This window comes from Leucopleurus acutus (assembly GCF_964270905.1).
Source record: "Leucopleurus acutus genome assembly, chromosome: 7".
Classification (NCBI taxonomy): Eukaryota; Metazoa; Chordata; class Mammalia; order Artiodactyla; family Delphinidae; genus Leucopleurus; species Leucopleurus acutus.
Genome location: NC_139150.1, coordinates 87,521,658 through 87,546,186, shown reverse-complemented (window position 1 = coordinate 87,546,186; position 24,529 = coordinate 87,521,658). Strand labels below are relative to the sequence as shown.

Below are 24,529 nucleotides of genomic sequence, written 5' to 3'. Positions count from 1 at the left end.
CCCACGATCTCTTCCATTCCACATTGTTGTACAGTATACACTTTTCATCGCCTGTCACAATTTTTTTTTAAATTAATTAATTTATTTTTGGCTGCGTTGTGTCTTCGTTGCTATTGGGTGCAGGCTTTCTCTAGTTGCAGCGAGCGAGGGCTACTCTTCATTGCAGTGCGCGGGCTTCTCATTGCAGTGGCTTCTCTTGCTGCGGAGCACAGGCTCTAGGCACACGGGCTGCAGTAGTTGTGGCTCGCGGGCTCTAGAGCACAGGCTCAGTAGTTGTGGCGCACTGGTTTAGTTGCTCCGCGGCATGTGGGATCTTCCCAGACCAGGGCTTGAACCCGTGTCCCCTACATTGGCAGGTGGGTTCTTAACCACTGTGCCACCAGGGAAGTCCCCAACAATTTGTTTTAAAAACGGAGTGTTTTCATTACATTTCAGTAGAGAATCGCATGCAGAAATAGGGTCAAGAAGGTTTTTCTCATTTATGTGGAATCCAAACGTCAAAGTGATTCACATAATCAAGCTGGTGCAAATGATTTTCAACGTTTGATTTGGATTCTTTAAGTATGTCGGCTATCTCCCACGTGGCATAACATTGATTGCTCTCAATTATTGTTTTGATTTGATCACTATCAATTTCAACTGGTCTACCGAACTGTGGAGCTTTGTCCAGCGAGAAATCTCCAGCACGAAACTTTGCAAACCACTTTTGACACATTTGATCAGTCACAGCACCTTCTCCATACACTGCACAAATCTTTTTGTGCATTTCAGTTGCGTTTTTACCTTTCTTGAAAGAATAAAGTATAATATGCGGAAAATGTTGTTTTTCTTCCATATTCAATATTAAAAAGGCTACACAAAAATTCACCAATTTTTATGTCGTTTTTAAATGTATGCTGATATGACAGCTGTCACATACAATGTAACAAAATTGTTTCCAGTGAAGTTAAAGACAACTAAGTGCTACTAGAGCCATCTTACAGAAGAAACCAAATGAAACTTTTGGCCCACCCAATATGATAAAAAATTTTTGGAGAGAATTTTTCATCAAAACTGCTCATAGGTATAAGTCGTCAAATCTATGACTTGTAATGTGAACAATGCTGTATGCAGATTTGATAATTATACATTTTGTTTCTAAATGGGTAAAATTACAGAAGAAATTTTAACAACAGTTATCTTTTTTTAACAACAGTTTTAACAACAGTTATCTTTATGTAGAAATAAATGGGATAATAATGCTAATATTTATGTTTACGAGGTGCCAGATGCTATTCAAAGTGCTTTACATTAATTTGCTCATGATAATTAATGCCACAAGTTAGTTAAAATTAACAGCTCCGGGCTTCCCTGGTGGCACAGTGGTTGAGAGTCTGCCTGCCGATGCTGGGGACACGGGTTCGTGCCCCGGTCCGGGAAGATCCCACATGCCGCAGAGCGGCTGGGCCCGTGAGCCATGGCTGCTGAGCCTGCGCGTCCGGAGCCTGTGCTCCGCAACAGAAGAGGCCGCAGCAGTGAGAGGTCCGTGTACCGCAAAAAAAAAAAAGTTAACAGCTCCATTTTACAGGTAAGAAAATCAAGGAGACAGGTTACACAACTAACAAATAAATGAAAGAGCCAAATTTCATATCCATTCATTCTACCTCCAAAGCCCGCATTTAACCTCTGTGCTATTTAGGGAATAAGATGGCAGAAAAAATGCTTAGATGGAAGATAGTCAAGATATGGACAGATATCCATTTGTATCAAGATATTTGATTGATACAAATCATCAATTCAAATGTCCAAACTTCCATTCAGGCAATACTTTTTCACCTGAATGAAAATGTGCAGTGAATCAAGGAAAGTGGGTTCTAGAAATAAAACTTTACTCACTGAATACTTAACTGCGGCAAGTGGATCTAACCTAACATGTAAATAATACCTCCTACTTCCTTCCAAAGTACTGAAAGGGTGACTTCCCTGGTGGTCCAGTGGTAAAGAATTCGCCTTCCAATGCAGGGGATGTGGGTTTGATCCCTGGTCAGGGAACTAAGATCCCACATGCCACAGGGCAACTAAGCCCGCGCACCACGACTACTAAGCTCGTGCACCTCAAGGAGAGAGCCCGTGTGCCGCAAACTACAGAGCCCCCACATGCTGGAACCCGTGCGCCACAACTACAGAGCCCATGCGCCCTGGAGCCCGTGCGCCACAACTAGAGAGAAAACCCGAGTGCCTCAACTAGAGAGAAGTTTGAGCGCTGCAACGAAGAGACCATGTGCCACAATGAAAGATCCCACGTGCTGCAACTAAGACCCTACGCAGCCAAAAAAGTAATAAAGAAAAAAAGTACTGAAAGGGAAGTGAATTTCATGATAAACTTGGAGCTCCTCATAAATTTGCAATAAAAATTTTAAAGAGCTGTGGTCCTGCTTTAAGAAGACTCAGTACATAACAATCTTCATTGTCTAAGCAAATACCCTTGGAAACAAAGTGCAAAATATTTCATTGCAGATATTTTTTAATAATGCTTCCTCACCATTCTCTTTTCATAGAGTTAAATTTTTAAGGATGGAAGGGAGTTGTTGATCTATGTTACTTAATAGGAAATCCTCAGTGATCCCGGCAGCTCTTCCCCTGATTACAGAACCACCTTCTCCCATTTGCAGTTCTTAATAGCAAGTTAGTCTAAATGGCACTTTTAACCATTCCTACCATTCAGTACAGTTAACAACATGAATGTCTGTGCCACAATACCTGGTTCAAATTCTGGCTCTGACACTTACTACAAGTTGTTTAACCTGTATGTCTCAGCATTAGAATAGGAACAGTACCTTCTCCTTCACAGGCAGCAAAGGGTTAAATGAGTTAAGCCATAGACTCATTTAGAACAGTTCCTGGCACACAAGAAATGCTCAATAAATGTTAGACTTACTCTTAAAGCAAAACAGGAAACGGTCACAGGTATTCTTGGACATTAGAACACCACGTGACAAGAAACATGTAATACTTCTGTGATGAAACGAAGAAGGAAGGGCATAGCACATGTAACTGTCGACAAAAGGTGTCCAATTTGAGGAAAATGTATGTACTTTGGGTTGCAGGTTTGAAAATAAGCAAGGGTACATTAAATTCACCTACCAAGAAGTTCTAAACCAAGAGTTGCACTAAATATACATTCTGGCTGAACGCCGAAAGCTTGGGTGTTAGATCAATATCCCGACAAAGCCAAGATCAGAGGGCATCATCCTAGAATGCATATACAAGCCTAATTTTGAAATTATAAAAAACTGTAACTGTATTACTAGAAATGTGAGTAATAATTTTAAAATGTGACAAGGCAGTGCAGAAACAAGAACTTCTCAGTGCGGTTGGTCACTAGACTGCAGCTGCGGTGCACTGCAGCTCCTGCAATTTTAACTGGATGCTCACTGTTCAGCATGTTCGGCAGAGGGAGAGAGATTTGCTGACTAGCTCCACGAGGATATTGCAGACAATGAGACGGCCAACAAAATCATCAAGTATTATTTTGTCTTTCAAAATAACTGGTTAATTGAAAGAATTATTTTGTCTAATATTATGAACGCTAGAGTACCTCAATCAATTCCAAAGATTACAATTATGCAATAATTTACTATTATTCTGCTTTATATTACCTGAATTTGGATAAATGGTTTACTGGCTCAAAAAGGATCCAATTTTTCCTGACGGTATCTAGTTAACTCACTTCTTAACATTCATATACACTGTTGATCTATTTTCTTAGTTAACTTACTGTCTAAATGTTCATATTAATCTATTTCTTTATTTAAATACATTACTTAGTTGTTTTGAATAGTAAAGTAACAGCTTTCACAATCACCAATCGTAGCACTTTGCTCTTGTAATAAGTAACAATAATAATAGTAGGTATTTATACGGCACTAACTACATGCCAGGCCCCGCTCTACATGAAACACATGCACACCCAACCAATCCTTATAACAGCCTTCTGATGTAGGTGTTATTATTATTCCCATTTTACAGATGAAGAGAACTGAGGCACAGAAAGATGAAATAACTTAGCCAAACTAGTAAATGGAAGAGCTGGGATTTGAACCCAGAACACTGGCTCAGAGTCTCTGCTCTTAAGCATTGCCTCTTCTCAGCTGAAGGATGAGTAAGAGTTAAATAAATAGGTGAAGGGTGAAGGGAGTGTGGAGGAGAGGTACAGAAAAACAAGAATACAGCACTTGCAAAAGCTCTTTGGCAGGTGCGGCATAGGAGCTGGAGAAAGGTGCTTGGGGACATGAAATAAAGGCCACATGGTGAACCTGGAGAAGGCACAGGAGTGGTTGAACTTGAGGGCTCTTCATGGGCCAGACCATGCAGGACTGTGCAGGTCAGGGCAAGGGACAGAAAAAGGACAGAAAGCCACCGGGGGGAGGGTCTTACTCGAGGGGTGGGGGCACGATGATCAGAATGGCAGTGTGAAAGCCACTTTGGTGTGAAACGGGTGGGTTGGTAGAATGTGAGATGCAAGGAACCCCATTAGGAGCTCTGGTGAGAGAGCAGATAGCTGTAGCAGAGACTATGATGGTGAGTGGAGATGGCAGATATAAAAGAGTACAAATCCTCAGGGCATGGTGACAGATTGGATTTTGAGGAGACAGTGGGTCAAGAAGAAGGAAATCTCAAGAATGACTCCTCGGTTTCTGGTTTGTGCAACTGGATGAATGGCGATGCCGTTCCGCAAAACAGAAACACCTAATGAGGGTGGGGGCTTGTGGACCTCAGTCCTGGCCACACTGAGCATGAGGTGCATTTGGGATGCCCACGGGGAGGTGTCTAGGAGGCAGATGGACACATGGGCCTGTAGTCCATGTTGAAGGTTGGAGCCAGAGGTATATATTCTGGAGTCAGGGGATAAATGACAATTCAAACTGCAGGAGTGCATGAGACCCTATAAAGAGACACTAGACACAGAGAAGAGGGCCTAAGGCAGAGCCCTGAAGAACTCAACATTTTAAAAGAGCGGAAAGACAAGGATGAGTCTGCAAAGGAGGAACTGAGCAGCAGAAAGCAAGCCAGAAGAATGCAGAAACCAATGGGAGGTTGTGGTTAAGAGGAAATCAACACAGGCATACCTTGTCGCATTGCACTTCACAGATTCTGCCTTTTTAACATATTGAATATCTGTGGCAGCCCTGCGTTGGGCAAGTCTAGCAGCACCATTTTCCCAACAGCATTTGCTCACTTGACGTCTCTGTGTCACATTTTGGTAATTCTCGAAATATTTCAAACTTTTTCATTATTATTACATTTGTCATGGTGATCTGTGACCAATGATACAAAGATGTTACTATTGTAATTGTTTTGGGGTGCCACAAACTGCACCCACGTAAGACAGTGAACATAATCAATAAATGTTGTATGTGTTCTGACTGCTCCACTAACTGGCCTTCCCAGCTCTGTCCCTCTTCTGGGGCCTCCCTATTCCCTGAGACACAACAGTATTGACATTAGGCCAGTTAATAACCCTATAATGGCCTCTCAGTGTTCAAATGAAAGGAAGAGTCAGTCAATATGGCAAACTTCATTGCTGTCTTTATTTTAAGAAACTGCACAGTCACCCCAACCTTTAGCAACCACCACCCTCATCAGTCAGCAGTCATCATCAAGGCAAGACCCTCCACCAGCAAGAAGATTATGACTCATTGAAGGCTGAGATGATAAATATGTTAAAAAGGTTAGTGTCTTTAGCCATAAAGTATTTTTAAATTAAGGTATGTATACTGCTTTTTTTAGAAATAATGCTATTGCACACTTAATAGACTACAGTACAGTCTAAACATAACTTTTATATGTACTGGGACACCAAAAAAATCATGTGATTCACTTTATTGTGATATTCGCTTTATTGAGGTGGTCTGGAATCAAATCCACAATATCTCTGAGGTATGCCTGTAAAGTCAAATGTTCTGAGAGGTCAAGGAAGATGCAGACCGAAACATCTGTTAGGTCTGGAGACATGTGGTGACTGTTTCAGAAGGGCAATGAGGACAAAGCTAGACCTGGAGTGAAGTGAGGATGAAGTGAAGGGGAGGAAATGAAGAAAGAATGCACATAACCCCGAAAAAGGCAGCTGAATGTGAATGTAGGGGCAACGAGAGGCTTTTAACAGGAGAGACTGAGCGCAGATAAAATGTTGATAAGAAGACCAGAGCTGGGAGGAAGGAAGTGAGTATGCCTAAAAATGAAGGAGCTAACTGATAGTGAGATTTCTCTGAAGTCGGTAGGAAATGGGATCCAAACGCTGGAGAGGCTGGTGGAGGGATGGGGCCTCTATTTTACCACAAGGGAAGAAGCCTAGGAGGCAGGTGCAGGCAGGTTTGCACCTTCGAGAGTGGTGTAATTTCTCTGTGACAAAGGAGGCCAAGTTGTACCCAGAAAATGAAAGAGGAGGTGTGGGTGTCAGAAGGATGGAAGAAGGGGAAAGTGGGGGGCAATGTCAGGGCTCTGAGGGGACAAGAAGGACTGAACCAGTCATTGTAATGGGTGGGGGGGGGGAAAGAGCGAATCCAAGAAATGGGCATTGCTGGGCAGTGTTGAGGGCTCATTTCAGAATGTGGTGATGGGGAATTTACAGGGGTTCCCATCAGCCCTGCTGAGTATCTTGCAGTGCTCAGCCTGTGGATGCAGGCAGAAAGAAGGCAGACGGCTACCGGTTGTCCAGGAGGTGGGTGCATTTGCTAGCAAGGTACTCATAGACCCAAGGGGCAAGGGAGTTTAAAGCCTTGGCAAGGGTGCTACAGATGGACCAGGGAACTAAGCTCCATGAAGAAAAGAGGAAGGAGGGACCGGGAGAGAATAAAGGGACAAAAGATAGGGGTCCTGAGGAAAGAGACACTAGTCACAGTACAGGCTGCTGATGGAAAATAAGTTGTAGGCACAGGACAGAATACTTGAATGCAACCCATTAATTATCATTAATAATCATGCATTAGGTGATTTGAACTATTAATTAGTTTGATTATTCATTAACACGTTAAGAAGATAACCCTCTGTGATATGACGAAAGGCTGAGCTTCCTATTCTGTGAAGACCTCTTATAAATCTTTAAGAAAAAGACCAACAACCCAATAGGGAAAATGAATGAAATACCCACTTGGCTGGAGATTCCTCCTCCAGGGGGCCCAGGGACTCCTCCACCACTGTGGTCTCTTCCATGGGGGCAGTCGGGTCCATGTCACTGCAAAGCAGCAAGAACCACTCTAGTCACACAAATCTGTTTACATCAATGCCCTTACATATTCAAGATAGAAAAAAACACATTTCAATGTCCTTTTTCTTCAGTAAACATCCCTCAAGGAATTAACATGTACATACAGGTAATCCACATCAAAATAAAAAAGAGGAAGAAAAATGCTCTTAATTGCTAATCCATATAAATTATTTCAAAAGTGTGAAAAGTACTTTGAGAAATACAAGTTTCCATGAATGGCCTAAAATTAAAAACAGATTGTAAAGGACCAGAACAATTATTCAAACTCTTATTACACTAGGAAATTCCAAATATTAACAGGGGCCATAAAAATTTTCAACCTGTGTTAAATGACTTAAAATAGATAAGAATATGCCATTTCAAACTTTAGAATATGGCAAGAAAGTGGAAACATTCCACAAAAAAGGAATGTGTAGGATTACAAACAAGCTGGTGATAACCATACCAGAAAAATAAGGCTTTGAAACATCAATTTACATTCCATCACATCTAAATACATAATCTACAGATTAGAAATTACAGCACAGTGAAAAACACTTTGAATTTTAAATACATAATCTTAAATCTTTTATGTTGATATTAATCCTATCTGAACATTACTTTTAAAAAAGTACCAGCAAAAGAAATTTCATTCTCAGGAAAATGCTAAAATTGGTCAATATAATAGAAATATTTTACACTGTACATTCAGAACCCAGCACTTTTTCATCCCCAGTTCAGGAAAAATCTTCATAAAATTAGTTTATTTTTAAATAAACATAAATTGGGCTTCCCTGGTGGCGCAGTGGTTGAGAGTCTGCCTGCCGATGCAGGGGACACGGGTTCCCGCCTGGTCCGGGAAGATGCCACATGCCGCGGAGCGGCTGGGCCCGTGAGCCATGGCCGCTGAGCCTGCGCATCAGGAGCCTGTGCTCCGCAACGGGAGAGGCCACAACAGTGAGAGGCCCACGTACCGCAAAAAAAAAATAAATAAATTTTAAAAATAAATAAATAAATAAACATAAATTGACCTATAATGAAAGAATAGAGTTTTTACATTAAAAGTATTTTAATTCTCAACTCAAAGCCATTGTTATCAACTTTAAAAAAAACTCAGTTTTCCAACACAAAATTTGAATAAATAATTTTTACTTTTAAAAAAGGTCCTAAATCAAATGTTCTCCCTGTTTGGAAGGACATCCCTGCTGCTCTGCCTGGCAGAAGTCCTTTAACAAAAGCAGCCTCTACACATCAGCATGACCCTCGTGGGTCATGGAAGTTTTTAGCATCCAGGAGTCTAGCAGCAGTGGCAGTGCTGTATTACTCCAACTTTCTCTTTATTCCCTTGGCCATGTCATAAACCAAGGGGATAAAAACATGGATTCACTGACAGTTCATAGCTTTCAACAATTAAAAATCATAAAAGGGCTATAACGATATAGGGGAAGAAAAAAGAAGCAGAATACAAAACAAAGAGACTAGCAATTCTTAAACCTGTCAATCAATTTAGAAGAAAAATCACAGACCTCCCTCCTGTATTGACCTAAATTATTTTATGAATAAACATAAAACTAATTTTGTGCTTATAGCTCAATAGAACCATAGCTTATAGAACCATATGATGAAAACTACAAAACAAGTAAGTCTCAAGATTAGCACCAATTTATTTTGGCAAATTTTATTATTTTGTTGAAAGTAAATCACCAATGTTGGATTTATTAGAAGAAAGATAAAGCTCCAGGGCCCATGTCTATATTTTGACTTCAGTTATACTAACGTAGAAAATGCCTGTTTGCACAAGTATGGTTACAAAACAATTTTAAAAACCTCAATGCTTTGTTAACTAGTTCAAATTCCATCAGACTTCATACTTAACCAAATCTATGACAGTGAACAGATTTAATCCAGTGTTGCTTGATTACTACATAAAACTGTCTTGGCTCTTTACAATAAAAGTTGGAAGGCAGTATTATTAAAAACTGCATTTGTGGGTGTCTATCCCAATTAGGAACAAGAAAATAATATCTGATATTACACTTTTAAAATGATTACAAATGGAGAAAATTCTATTTTTAGCACAGGTACTAACAGTCAAACTCTTGAAGAAAACCACTAACAATGGAAATGGCTCAGTCACACCATTTTGAAAGCATCTTGCCCTTAGATCTAGTTATACTGTCAATGTCTTCAAACAGGAATGCTAAACTACAGCAAAACCCTCACACCTCCAATGCACGGTGCAGCACTCGCCCTTGTCAGCCACGAACACATCACTTATTGTTAGGCTCACCTCTGCTGTTTTCTCATCAATCATAACTCAGCTGCACTATACCATGGTGGCAAATCAAAATCTCAATGTATTAAATAAGAAATTAAAGTCTTATTCTACAAAAAAACTTTCAATTACACATTATTACCACCTAAGAGCTTTGACTTTATAACTCACAAAACAATCCAAAATGAGTGCCATGGGGCACGTTTCATTTTAACATTGGGACATACCATCTGCCAGGAGCACATGTGGTCACTTCTTCATGTTCCAAGGTCAATAATTACCTCTTAGAGTAAGTAAACCTTGGAGCCAAAATGATTTTAAACTCAAATGCAAACTGAAATGGGGTGGTAGTATTAAATAAGCTAGTAAATCAGATGATGCAGAAAGTGCCTGTATTACTTTTTAAAAATATACTATTACAGTAAAATAAAACAAAATGAAAAGGTCTGTATTTGAGATTCTATAGAACCCTAGATTGACAAACATTCAACAAGTTTCTTTTCAAAGACAACACAGATGTGCAATGGTAGTAAATTTAATCTTAGATTTGATCTTATTTTCTACATTTGTTTTTTGTTTGTTTGTTTTGCGTTACACGGGCCTCTCACTGTTGTGGCCTCTCCCGTTGTGGAGCACAGGCTCCGGACACGCAGGCTCAGTGGCCATGGCTGACGGGCCCAGCCGCTCCGCGGCATGTGGGATCTTCCCAGACCGAGGCACGAACCCGTGTCCCCTGCATCGGCAGGCGGACTCTCAACCACTGCGCCGCCAGGGAAGCCCTGTACATTTGTTTTTAAGGATAAAAATTTAAGAAAAATAAGTTATATTCTTATATTCTTCAAAAGAAAAAAAAGTGGAAGTCTGGATCCCCTCAAGCCTTCAAATTTGTGTAAAGTCTTCCCTGCAACACATCCTGTAGCAACCCGTTCCTCGTACTTCCCTGCAGCCCTGAAATGACAGAAATAGCAGAACCAAGTACCTCCCCTAAGTAGCAAAACTGGCACAGATCTGAGATATCATAAAGCCTGAGAAATGTCAAATTTGAACCTCAGGTGAAACTTGTCATTGAGCTTTGATCTGCAAATGATTTTATAAAATCAAGGGGCAGGGACGTCCTTGGTGGCTCAGTGGTTAAGAATCCGCCTGCCAATGCAGGGGACACGGGTTTGATCCCTAGTCTGGGAAGATCCCACATGCTGCGAAGCAACAAAGCCCATGCGCCACAACTACTGAGCCTGTGCTCTAGAGCCCACGAGCCATAACTACTGAGCCCGTGTGCCACAACTACTGAAGCCCGTGCACCTAGAGCCCATGCTTCGCAACAAGAGAAGCCACAATGAAAAGCCCGTGCACTGCAACAAAGAGTAGCCCCCACTCGCCACAACTAGAAAAAGACTGTGCGCAGCAACGAAGACCCAAAGCAGCCAAAAATAAATAAATAAATAAACTTATTTAAAAAAAAAAAGATGCAATGTATACAAAAACTTTGGAAGGTCACAGAAAAATAAAGTACAGAATATCCAGGAATTTAAAAAGCATTCTGAGGCATATGCAAATATACAGCGACATGTGCTTGGGGTGTCAGCAAATATACAATTTGCTTGGCTAAAATAAGATAAAAGAATTTTGAAAGCAGTTTCAAATCTAACCACAACATGGCAAAACTGTTTTAAAAAGTTATCTCATGAAACAAAAGCCTAAATTCAATCGCTACGTAAAGCACACAAGTATAAAGACATGGCAAGCATAACACAGAGGACATAATTTTCAAGACAGGCAAATAAAGATCCAGATATTTCCACTTAATTGTAGGTTCACAGAAGGTACACATTTGCACCATACCTGGTATCTTTACCTGATCCCCAGGTGCGAACTCCATATCCACCCATGTTGTCTTCAGTTCTGATTGCTCTAGAAAACGAAAGAATATTCCCTTAAACTGGAAGCTGGTGTCCAGTCAATCTCCAAATCAGAAAAGCTGATCATAAAAACTGTCCCAGGATCAGCTCCCTTAGGAATAACTGCATACTAATATAAAGTCAACTAAATATTAAAACACAACAGATTCACACCAAGATCTTAAAGGGAGAATAGCATTTACAATGAAACTTACATTTTATCATTCCCACTGTATCTCTCAAATTCTCGTTTCCCTCTCTGGTCAAAACCGTCAAAAGCTCTGTTCCCAGGACCACCTCTGCCTCTGCTTCGCATGCCCCCTCTTGGGCATCCACGTCCTCTCAGTGGTCTTTCTCGATCAAACCTGTCAACTGGTCTTGGAAGAGATGAGTATAATAAAAAGCGGTGAATTGGATTAAAGAGCTAACGCTTTTTTTGATTAAAAAAAATTCTAGAAGGATATTATGGCCACAGTATATTGGAAAGAATCGTGTATCTTGAATAAAAAAATTAATAGTTAAATTTACTGAGCACATACTATCTCTAGCACTGTTCTGAGCCCTTCACGTACAGTCATTTAATTACAACTAGTGCCCACAGATGAGGAAGATAGCTGAAGATGACGTCTTTGTTGTTAAATCCAATAGCAACTTTTGTCTCTAGGTCATCTGACCCTTATGCATCATTTGACACTGCCAACCACTAATTTTCCTCTGCCCTTTCTGGCTTCTCTTTCCCTGCTCATCCTTATAAAATGATTTTTGACACAGGTAATACCCAAACATTCACAAGGTACTCCTCTTGCTTCTTGGCCACACAATTCCACTTCTCAAAGGCAGACACTGCAGAGTCACATATAGGGAAAGGTTCTACACCTTGCCTTTTTCATGGAACATGTCTTGAATATCCCATCTTCTGGATACCTACACATTTGTCCTTAAGAGCACCAGCATTCCTGACTCCCTACCTCCTGTACACATCGTCCTCGCCCCTATGCTAATGCTACATGGCCCCTTCACGTGACCCTGTGTCTCTCATTTGGGGGTCTCTCTGATTTCAGGCCACAAAGCCAGTTACTTCCTGGACATCCCCCTATGTCACCCCATGGCCCTGAAGATACATGACCAACACTGACCCCTTGCTCCTACTACGGTCCCTAACTCACAACATGGAAGTGTCCAAGCCAAGAAACTCCCTTTTCTCACTCTTTCCCTGCCACACCCACTGGATCCAGGGCCTGACCGCCCGCTTCCCCTCACATCCATTCTCTGCTACCATCTGGTCACTGTCACTTTTTATGAGGACTTGTCTCTCCTCCACCAGACTCAAAGCTTCTGCAGGAAGGGCCTCATCTTTTTCATTGTTAAATTCTAGTTTAATAAGAAATTATATTTTTTAATTTGTCAAGGCTTTTAAAAACATTTAAAGCAACAAATTACTTATTGAAATCTAGTGACATTAGTGGCTCAAACACCAGAACTAGAGGTGTGTTCCAGTCTACTGAAACAGGCTGAAAATGTTACATTAAAAAGCTACTATACAATCACCTATAAAAAGATACAAAACTCACAATTCTCCTTACTCAAAAAGATAAAGAAATACAGAAGCACCAATCATTAACTTTATGCCAGTCTCTTTCAAGAAACATCATCCTAAATCAATTCTCCAAGCTGGCTTTTCTGTCTCCCACCTCCCCAGGCCAAAACCAAAATTTTAAATAGAGACTGTTGTAGAATCTGATTCCACATTACAGTAAATATCTAAAGCAGAGTTCTAAAACAATGACAAATGAAAAGTAACAGTAAGTTCTTAACCAGGAAGTTGGACAGTGCCATAAAAGAAGTCTACCTAAACACTGAGAAGAAATGAAGCATAAAACTCTATATGGAAAATAATGCCAATAGTCAAAATCGGGTCTAAATTTACATGAACTTTAGATCAGATACTGATAAAATAACGAATTCATTAATAATATAATAGTAACTGAAGCTGACCCTAAAAATAACCCTGTGTGTTCTAGTCTATTTTAATCCCTTAAATCATTTTTCTTTATCCCACAGGTTTACCCCACCCCCAATTAAATATATTCTCAATTGCTTCTTTATAATCCCCTTCTTATAAAATACATCTTTTTAAATAGATCTTTATTGGAGTATAATTGCTTCACAGTACTGTGTTAGTTTCTGTTGCACACCAAAGTGAATCAGCCATATGTATACATATGGCCCCATATCCCCTCCCGCTTGGGCCTCCCTCCCACCCTCCCTATCCCACCCCTCTAGGTCATCACAAAGCACAGAGCTGATCTCCCTGTGCTATGTGGCTGCTTCCCACTAGCTAACTATTTCACATGCAGTAGTGTATATATATCAATGCTACTCTCACTTCGCCCCAGCTTCCCCCTCCCACCCCATGTCCTCAAGTCTGTTCTCTATGTCTACATCTTTATTCCTGTCCTGCAACTAGGTTTGTCAGTACCATTTTTTTTTTTTTAGATTCCGTATATATGCGTTAGAATATGGTATTTGTTTTTCTTTCTGACTTACTTCACTCTGTATGACAGACTCCAGGTCCGTGCACTTCACTACAAATAACTCAATTTCGTTTCTTTTTATGGCTGAGTAATATTCCATTGTATATATGTGTCACATCTTCTTTATCCATTCATCTGTCGATGGACATTTAGGTTGCCTCTATGTCCTGGCTATCTTAAATAGTGCTGCAATGAACATTGTGGTACATGTCTCTTTTTTTCTTTTTTTTTTTTTGCGGTACGTGGGCCTCTCACTGTGTGGCCTCTCCCGTTGCGGAGCACAGGCTCTGGACGCACAGGCTCTGCGGCCATGGCTCACAGGCCCAGCCGCTCCGCGGCATGTGGGATCTTCCCGGACCGGGGCACGAACCCATGTCCCCTGCATCGGCAGGTGGACTCTCAACCACTGCACCACCAGGGAAGCCCCATGTATCTTTTTGAATTATGGTTTTCTCAGGGTATATGCCCAGTAGTGGGACTGCTGGGTCATTCGGTAGTTCTATTTTTAGTTTTTTAAGGATCCTCCATACTGTCTTCCATAGTGGTGGTATCAATTTACATTCCCACCAAAGTGCAGGAGGGTTCCCTTTTCACCACACCTTTTCCAGCATTTATTGTTTCTAGATTTTTGGATAATAGCCATTCTGACCACATGAGGTGATACCTCACTGTAGTTTTGATCTGCATTTCTCTAGTAATTAGTGATGTTGAGCATCTTTTCATCTGCCTCTTGGCCATCTGTATGTCTTCCTTGATGAAATGTCTATTTAGGTCTTCCAGCCATTTTTTAATTGGATTGTTTGTTTTTTTGATATTAAGTTCCATGAGCTGTTTGTATATTTTGGAGATTAATCCTTTGTTGTTTCATTTGCAAATATTTTCTCCCATTCTGAAGGTTGTCTTTTCATCTTGTTTATGGTTTCCTTGGCTGTGCAAAAGCTTTTAAGTTTAACTAAGTCCCATTTGTTTATTTTTGTTTTTATTTCCATTACTCTAGGAAGTGGGTCAAAAAAGATCTTGCTGTGGTTTATGTCAAAGAGTGTTTTTCCTCTGTTTTCTTCTAAGAGTTTTATAGCGTCTGGTCTTACATTTAGGTCTTTAATCCATTTGGAGTTTACTTTTGTGTATGGTGTCAGGTAGTGTTCTAATTTCATTCTTTTACATGTAGCTTATCCTCTTTTTTAATAGGTTGGTGAGCATTAAGAATTTGAGCAGGCAAGCTCAAATTCTGGGCTCTTCTACAAAATAACTGGTCCATACTCTTAAAAAATGTCAAATCCATAAATAAATGAAAGACTAAAGAGCTGTTTTAAATTAAAGAAGACTAAACGCAATGCACATTCCTGGACTGGATCCTGAACCAAAATTGTTTTTCTTCTGCTAGAAGGATATTATTAGGACAATTGGTGCAATTTGAGTAGTCTGTAGATTATATAATTTAGAGAATTAGATAATAGTATTGCATCAATGTTAATGAGTTTGATAATTGTACCATGTGTTTAGGAAATATATTTAAAGTATTTAGGGATAAAGAGACATTCCTGTAGCTTACTCTCAAATGCCAAGGAAAAAAGAGGGGTGTGTGTGTGTGTGTGTGTGTGTGTGTGTGTGTGTGTGTGAGAGAGAGAGACAGAGAGACAGAGAGAGAGAGAGAGAGAGAGAGGAGAAAGAGAGGGAGAGAGTGAGGGAGGGGTATGATAAAGCAAATGTGGTAAAATGTTATTGGAGAATCTGGAGAGGGTATATGGGAATTCCTTATATAATTCTTAAAACTTCCTGTATCCAAAATAGGCATCCCTTAATAGGCAGTTTTTTTCATGGTAACATATAAAGACTTATCCTTTTAAAAAAACTCATAATTTTGCTACTAAAAAAGCTGGAAACATGAGTTATAATTTCCGTATTTCCACAGAATAAATCCCTGCAGTGAAGGAAAAAAATACACAAATGCTTCCCAAAATAAGCAGCTCTGATCCAGAAGGCTTTCTGTAAGCAAGCAGACTGCGGCTGTTACATAGCAAACTTGAACTAATCACCCAAAAAAAGCAGAATTAAGCCTTTCTCTAGCCCTCATCCTCTAACATGGTGGCAGATATACCATCTGTTTTGAATGTGTAATGGAATAGGTAGTCAAGAAGTTGAAAGACTTTGGGAATAACGGTTCCCTTGACATTCAACTGTACACTATTCTAGTCTCTTTTAGCCTTTTTAACTTTCTTTTCCTTTCAATGTGATTCACAAGTTGTTTTGTTTTAATCTAAACCCAGTGCTATGCAGGTTTAATAATTAAACACTTGAGGCAGCAAGCATTCATCTTGTTAGTGCCAAGCATAAGACACTAAGAACTGCTTCCCGTGTATAGGTGGGCATGATAGCCCACATGCTGCCACATTACTCAAAAGGGTGTCAGGCTGCACCAGCCTGAGATCATCTTCCACATCAGAGCACTTTCTAGAGAAGGCATGGGAGCCTTAAACTGGTGTCACATATTTTATCAGGTTTTTTGTCCAATTTCATCATGATAACCTATTGACCTGACATGGGGCTAGGAATTTGTTTAAATTCATTAGTAGCCCAAATTAGTACTGCTAAATCAAGAACATAATTATATCTCTGGCCTAAATTTCAAAAGAAAATTTAATCAGTTTAGCATACTCCTATATAGTTTGTTATAAGAATGCTTTTCAGAGTTACCAATAAGTAATCCATTTTTCATTGTGTAATGATTTCCTGAACCAAGACTTAAGGTCATCTATGAGATAAATGGAAGGTGCTTCACGTGTTACCTAAGGTAGTATGATTTGGTACTTAAATTTGGTACTTAAATTGGCAAAATATTCCCAGGACTGGCACCACAAAAAGGTTCCAAAGGCTGGTAGTCCTCTGAAAATCCTTCTGGTTCCTCCAACCCTCCAGGCCGAGGTCTGCAGTACTTACCTTTCATCTGTAAACTTCTCAGGTGTAAAGTCTGCCTGTCTCTCCGTCTCATAGGGTCGATATTCCCTGTAGGATCTCCGCTCTGCTCTATCAAGCGTCACCTCTGTCCCCCGGCTCTCACTCCATCCTTGCTGCTCCCCTCTTCTGGAAGTTCGTTTCTGGCCTGACAGGGAGGAATCAAAGGGGAGAGCTAGAACACAAGGTCTGCAGCAGCACGTTATTACATGTACTTTTAAATTTTACTTTTCTAGAAATCAATGCCATAGGAAAATTTGGGAAGTTTGGAAAAGTTCAGAGAAGAAAAAAGGTTGCTGATACTACTACTGCCCAGAGTCGTCTTTTAATAAAACTTTGACATTACTATTGAATCCCTTATGTCCTAGAAATTATGATAAGATAAACTATACCAACTCACTTACAATTACAAATATTTTACAATGACTCTGTGATAGCAACGGAGATATATTATCAACTACATTTCACAACAGCAGCTTTATCAAAACATGGTAGCTAAGTTCCTTCCAGAAAATTAAAGGATAAATACCCTGTATTTCAGAACATATTTTTAGAATCCCAACTATAGTTTATCATTCATTGGCTAATAAAGTTTTCATTTTTAAATAGCTTGTACCATTGTATCTTTCTCATTTGAAAACAGATTTTCCTGGTCTTTGATGGGATTTATACATTTATGATCACACTTCTCAAATATAAGGCCAAGCTGGTATTTGCCAACTCATGCAAGGGCTGGCCAGCACTTGAAGGGGCATCTCCCGTCCATGGAGAAGCCAGCACTGAGGAGGTAGGGGCTGGGGCACTCCAGCCTTCTCTGTTCTCTTTTTACTCCTCTCGGTTTTGACGCTTTAAAAATTTTCAGCAGGGTCTATGTCTTAAGGCAACTAATATTTGGTGAATATATTGTGAAGAACTTTGTTACTTCTTAAATCTTCTTCCAAAAATGTGTGTTTATCTTTTCTTTGTATACACTTAATAGGTCTCCATCTGAAACATTATGTACAATTTTCATTTTAGTAGAAAATTTTAGATTTTTCTTGGTATGTCACCCTCCACATTTATTGTATGGCTATAAAAATATTAAATGTACTTGAATTAATGGGTATTTTTTTAAACTACCGGGTTCCTCTTCTACTTAGGCAGATACTTGTGATTCTTAAGAAATATATGTTTACATGTATTCTCCTATTTTCCCACTTAATATTTTATCTAAGCTTTATAAACTAGGCACATGTAAACATTAACATATTTCCAATATGTTACTAATCTCATTTTAAAGCAAAAATCATGTCGTGACACCACTAACACAAAACTGTGCAATTTATTACTTGTTAGCTAACAAAGTATTTTTTTGAAATGTGAAATATTGCACAACAGACCTAAGTTCAATCTTAAGTTAATGTTCCATGACCTAGGAAATGCTTAAATCTGATTTGCTTCCTGAAGCCCCAGTCTGACCTTGTGACATGTTTAGGATATAGGGAAGATGTTATCATAAACAGAGCATTATGCTTTTATTGCAGAAAGAGAGACTGACACTGGTGTCCAATTGCCCAAGAGTATGCAGTGTCAGATCCGAGCACATACACGTTACTAAGAGAGATCAAAGTTGGAAGAGGCATCGAAAATGTAAGGTAGAAAATGTTATTGTGAAAGTTAACTATCTAACAAGTTGAAAACTATAATAGACCATGACATAACAGCAAGAACATCAACAGTAACAATACTTTTCAATACATTTCCCTCAATATGAAAAGTTATTTTAATACAGTTTCCAATTTCCTATTCATAACCTGTAATTTAAAAAAAAAAAACAACAACTAAATATCTCCACTCAACTACAGAATTACTTAGCTTATTCCCACCTTCTTTCTACTTTCAAGGTTATTTAAAAAATTGTATCAATTAAATTTGGAATTCATCATTCAAAATTTAAAATGACATTTGCTGTATACTTTATACTAAAGCTTCTTCCAAAGCTTCTGTGTATAAGTTGAAAGCCATTAAATATAACTGGCAACTTATTAGAACAATTATCAATACCCTGCAAACATTTCCTTTTCCTCCCAAAATCCAAAAAACAAAGATAATAGGGGTCCAGTTTTTCCCACAATTTACTACTAAGGGATCAAGAATGCAACTGAGGGCTTCCCTGGTGGTGCAGTGTTGAGAGTCCACCTGCCGATGCAGGGGACACGGGTTCGTGCCCCGGTCCAGGAAGATCCCACATGCCGCGGAGCGGCTAGGCCCGTGAGCCATGGCCGCTGAGCCTGCGCGTCGGGAGCCTGTGCTCCGCAACGGGAGAGGCCACAACAGTGAGAGGCCCGCGTACCGCAAAAAAAAAAAAAAAAAAAAAAAAAAGAATGCAAGTGAACCTAGTTTTTCTGTGCTAGATCAGCGGCTCCAAGTGAATATGCAAACATTGAATTTTACTAGCCCTTTCCAATAAAAGGCTGGCATATGCAGTCTCATCACTGATGTAACCCCAAGCCCACATGAAGGGACAGAATACAATAAAATTTATAGTGAGATTTCCCCCAAATAAATTTGAGCTTTGACTCAGAGATTAGTTCTGAAAGGCCAGGAAAAGCAAAGCTGAAACAGCCTGTGAAGACTTCAAGAACGAATTTTTTTGAGCAAGGCTCATCCAAAGGTCTATGTATATTGTTAAATAGTGAAGGCCATTAAAAACCTATTTCTATGGGAAAATCTTATGATTTCCACATCCTTTTGAGATTAATGTTTCCGTTATACGTCAAACTTGTTTTGACTTTGATTCTTGTCTACACTAAGCATTCATTTATAATATTCTAACTAAATTAAAAATTTTGAGTGTTAGAAAAGTACAGTCCATATCAATTAGGGCTACAAAACCTTGAGAGAGTAGCTCTGTAACACCCATTACAGATAAATTTAGCACAGTAACTACATAAACGGAAATTAATGAGCTGTTTGCTCCTGAAATAACATACTTGAAAAAGAACTAGAATTATAAAATTTCCATTTTAACTACAAAACTAACTAAAGTTCTTTAATATAGATCTCAAAAGCCAGATCACTTGGATCATAAACAATTGACAGGAAAAAAAGTTATAAATGTACTAGACTACAGTGCTAAGTTTATTAGTTTAGCAAGTTATAACTGTACTAGATCATAACGCTAAATGCAGGTTGCAACCCAGTTTATATCATGTAAATTTAGAAAAAAAGAAGTAGCTCTGTGCATTTATGTATGTAAATGCAAGGTGTTAAAATAAGAAAAATACAGGATTTTCACTATACTTCATACACTTTTGAATTGTTTAAAATTTTTATAACAAAAATGCACATTTTTAATAGTAAAAAGGTTAAAAAGCAATACATTGACATAGAAAACTAAATTCAGTTTCACACTAAAATACATATTTTCACTTGTTAAAAAATAAAGCTTAGCCTTTCCCAATTCTTATTACTATGATATTTATCTAAATAGATTTAAAAGAAAAGATAGAACATAATGCAAAATGTACAAATTATCTCAAGTCTCACTCACTGTTTAAATAGGCTCATAACTGTACCGGCCTACCAAGGAGTCTTGGGATATCCAATAGCATTTAAAATAATTTTCAATATTTTTATTATAGTGACTTAATTTTCTGATTTTCAAGAGATAATGCTGGATTGAACTTTCCACAGATAAAGGGAAACATTACCTAGTTGCAGGAGTCAAAGCCCCAACACTCAAATCAGGTGTTATTCTCTCAGGGCTGGGCTGCACAATTTTTATCAAGCAAGGACCAAGCCAGTAAAGCCAAGTTGAATACACTGCCAAACATTGGCTGGAGTGGTCGAATTATACATCTTAACATTCTTTTTATGGAAACTTTAGGACCACTGTCTCATTTTTGAAAAACAGAGGAAACACAGGTGGAAACTTGGAGGCTTTGCCACTGATGCAGTTCAGGTGAGAAAAGACTCTTAAGCATCCTCCGTCCCTAGATGCAGACAGTAGTACACCAAGCTTTGTACTTGCCGTTCTGGCTAAGCAGGGAGTGGGGAACTTTGAATATTCTTGTTGAAAAGGTTAATTAAAAACGCTTTTCTTAAAGCAGTTTGAGTTAATGACAAGTTACACAACTCATCAATGCTGCCTGCTACATTGAAAACCCGTGCGGGAAGACTGCTGGAAGCTCCGTAAGGGGGATGGATGGGTGAAGGCACAGAGCTTGGAAGGCGCCGGGGACCCCGCGTCCACCCCCGCCGCATTCTGCTCGCGGCCCTGACGTCACAGCCCGCCCCCGAGGTCACCCAGGACTTCCCTCCATCACAGAGGCCCCAGCCCCTCACCCCGGCGATCCTTCACACACCCTGGGCTCTCGCCGCCACCCCCAGGGTCCGGGTGCACCCTCCTCCACTCTCCCTAAAAGGCGCTCCCCTCCCTCCTTCCCACCACGCTACTTTTTGCCTCCCGACGCGAATCTTGCAGAGGTTGGGCTGGAGGATGGAGAAGGTCCCTGCTAGTTCTAGATCTGAGAGCCCCGGGTCAGCGACCTCAGTGTTCGCCCCCACACAACAACCCAGAAATATCCCTCAACTTTGCCCAACTTGTAAAGGCTCAGTTTCAGCGTTCTGAAACCCCCTACTCCAAGCCTGCACTCTCCTTCGCCCCCAGAAGGGACTGGGAAAGGCCAGAAGGGGCGTGACACCCTACACCCCGTCCTCTTTTCCCACCCTCCTCGGCCACAGGGACCCTCAACTCCAGTCAACTCTTCCCAGACCCCCTCCCCTTTCTGGAACAGATTCCAGTGATCCCAGTCTCGTAGTAGGAGGTCGTGGGGCTGCTGAGGAGAGGTGACCTCCATGACCCCATTCTCCTTCCCCTCCCGCCCACCGCGCCCACCCCGGGGCATCTAGGTGCCGGGCGGAGCGCGCGTACCGGGCGGCTGAGGGCCGCCCCCTGGGCTGTCTGGCTGCTGCGCGCCGGGGGCCGGGAGGCTCTTGCGCTCCTTCTGAGACTCCCTCCGGCCGCCGCCCGCGCCGGGTCTGTGGCCCGAGGCCCCAGCCGGGCTCCTGCCGCCGCGGTTGCCGGCCCCGGCCGCCGCCCCCGCCGCTTCGTCGCGCCTCTTGCGCTGCAGCTGCTGCTGGCGTCGGCGCTCGGCCTCGCGCAGGATGTCGAACGGGTCCGACTCGTCGTCTAGCAGCTGGTGGAAGCGGTTGGCCACGACACAGCCGAAACTCTCCTGCATCGCGGCGCCTGCGGCGGCCGCGGCCACAGGACTCCCCAGAGCGCCCTTCATGCCGCCGCCGCCACTGCGGGCCCGCCGCGGGCAGTCCACGCGAGCGAGTCTCAGCGAAGCCGGCAGCAAGGACCCATCCTACCCGCAGCTACCGCCCTCCCGCCCCAGCCCAGTCCCATCCCTACCAGCGCCCGCCCCCGCGCCGCCGCCACCGCCCGTCCAGCCGCTTCCCGCCAGCCAATCAGCGCACGCGGACTCGCCCCCTTTCCTAGCCAGCACGCCTGGAAACCCAATCAGCGACCGGCTGCTGTCACGTCATGCGACCTCTATGCCCCTCCCCACGATTCAGCAGGGAGGGGCTGGACCCAAAGGGCGGAGCTACTGGGAGGAGCAAGGAACCTTGCGGTCCAGGCTGCTGGACCCTGCAGGTGGGTCACGGCCATAATTTATGTTCTCTCTGGGACTGGGTCCACATTCATCATCGGCCATACTTCTTTGAAGTTTACACATTGATTGAGCCATTCAACAACTGTATAGTGTACGCTTATTATGTGCCTGGCGTTATGTTGTAGGAGATACTAGCTCTCTGTTTTAGTAGATCTTACAGCCTATAGGCAGAAAAGTGCCCTGAAGAAAAGGCACAGACTTCTCTATGATCCTATAGCAGAGGGACTTGACCTAATTAGGAAGTTTGGAGAGGCTTTCCCAGGGAATGACGGTTAAGCTGAGATCTGAAGGATGACAAGGGCCGTGAGTAACGGCAAGTGCACAAGTCTTGAGTTGGGGTGGAGCACAGCCCATTCAAGCTCAAGGAAATGGATTGCTAAGAGTTGGAGGAAGGCCTTATTTTGGTCTTTATTCTGGGAGCAGCGGCAAGCAAATTTTAAGCATGAGCATGTGTTTGAAAAGGCCACTCTAGCTGTAATGTGAAGGACTAGGTTGGAGGGAGGTCAAAATGGATGCAGGGAGACCAAGCTGAAGATTGCTGCAGAGCTCCAGGGAAAAGGTGGTGATCACTATTCTTGGATGGTGGATACTGTCGGTGGAGGTGAAGAGAGTAGTAGATCCAAGAGCTATTTTGGAGGTTATATCAACAGGACTCAGTGATGCACTAGATATGGGTGGTGAGGAAAAAGGAGGAGAGTATGATGACTCCTATTTTTCTGGCTCTTGCAACTGGAATGGTGATGCTATTCACAAAGAAACAGAGCATTTGTAGACCACTTTGATGAGAATCATAAGTTCAGTCTTGGACATGTTGAAGTTTAGGGTTTGGGTGTTTGTCTTGTTTGTTTGTTTGGTTCATTGGTTGTTTTATTCAACTGAGGGCTTGAAGTTCAGAGAAGAACTGTGAATTGGACTTTCTCCAGGAATTCTTGCCTAGGCACTGGTGGAGACACTCTTGGCTGCCTATACTACAGCCCTTCCTTTCCCTCTTACACTTTCCCAAAATCTGTATTTTGTTAGGGCGTCAGGGAGCTGTTTGCCCCGGGGGGAACTGCGCCTTTTTCCAGCCTCAAACTTGATTAATCTTAAATCACCCATTGTAATTTCATTCCCCTACCAATGATTGGTGTAGGAATAGGCTTCTGGTGCAAATCTGGCCGAACAGACCTGAGGGAAAGTATTCTGCAGGATTTCTTGGAGGGATCATTCTTCTTGTACCTAAAAAGGGATTGTGGCAGGATCTTCTAACTTTCCACTTCTGTTCTTTGGTCCTTGTTATGTGAGGAGGACATGATGCCTAGAGTGCTGGCCCTTATTGTGACTATGAGGATGGCAGAGAAGAAGGATGGAGAAAACCTAGTTCCTTGATGATGTGGAGCTGCTGACTTGCCACAATCGGGAAACTTGCCTCAGACTTATTATTATGTAAGACAATAAATGCCATTATTGTTTAAACTAGTCTTAGTTGTACTTGTTTCTTGCATCAAAAGCATTCTGTTACAGCATCTTGCTCGGATACATCAGTACCAACTTTTACTTTCCTTTAATAGCAAATGGAAAAGGAGCCCTTAATCTTAACTGTTGCCAGGTCTGTGTTTTATTCACTTATTCAACTTTCTGTCATTCCCGAGGAAGAGAACAGGGATGATGTCTGTCTTATTCATTATTACAACATATTCCCAGTGCTTAGCATTCTAGGTAGCTGTACCGTAGGTTCTCAGTAAATATTCGTTGAATGAAGATTTTAAGATATCTGGTCTTCTCCTTCTTGGAGTCAACAGAGGCTTATGATCAAAAGCCTATACTTGGGCTTCCCTGGTGGCGCAGTGGTTGAGAGTCCGCCTGCCGAGGTAGGGGACACGGGTTCGTGCCCCGGTCCGGGAAGATCCCACATGCCGCGGAGCACCTGGGCCCGTGAGCCATGGCCGCTGAGCCTGCGCGTCCGGAGCCTGTGCTCCGCAACGGGAGAGGCCACAACAGTG

General features: G+C 41.5%; 1 protein-coding gene across 2 annotated transcripts in view; it reads right to left on the bottom strand.

Annotated features, from left to right (window-relative positions):
- The window catches only part of HABP4 (hyaluronan binding protein 4), a gene marked incomplete at its 5' end in the record, with an annotated part of 35,262 nt that extends 13,102 nt beyond the window's left edge, over window positions 1–22,160 (bottom strand). For both annotated transcript variants that reach the window (XM_082842203.1, XM_082842202.1), the window contains 5 exons: window positions 7,130–7,213; window positions 11,343–11,411; window positions 11,614–11,775; window positions 16,870–17,032; window positions 21,800–22,160. In XM_082842203.1, coding sequence (XP_082698329.1) covers window positions 7,130–7,213; window positions 11,343–11,411; window positions 11,614–11,775; window positions 16,870–17,032; window positions 21,800–22,160 — 839 coding nt within the window. The remainder of the gene's footprint in view (window positions 1–7,129; window positions 7,214–11,342; window positions 11,412–11,613; window positions 11,776–16,869; window positions 17,033–21,799) is intronic.
- Between the last annotated feature and the right edge of the window lie 2,369 nt (window positions 22,161–24,529).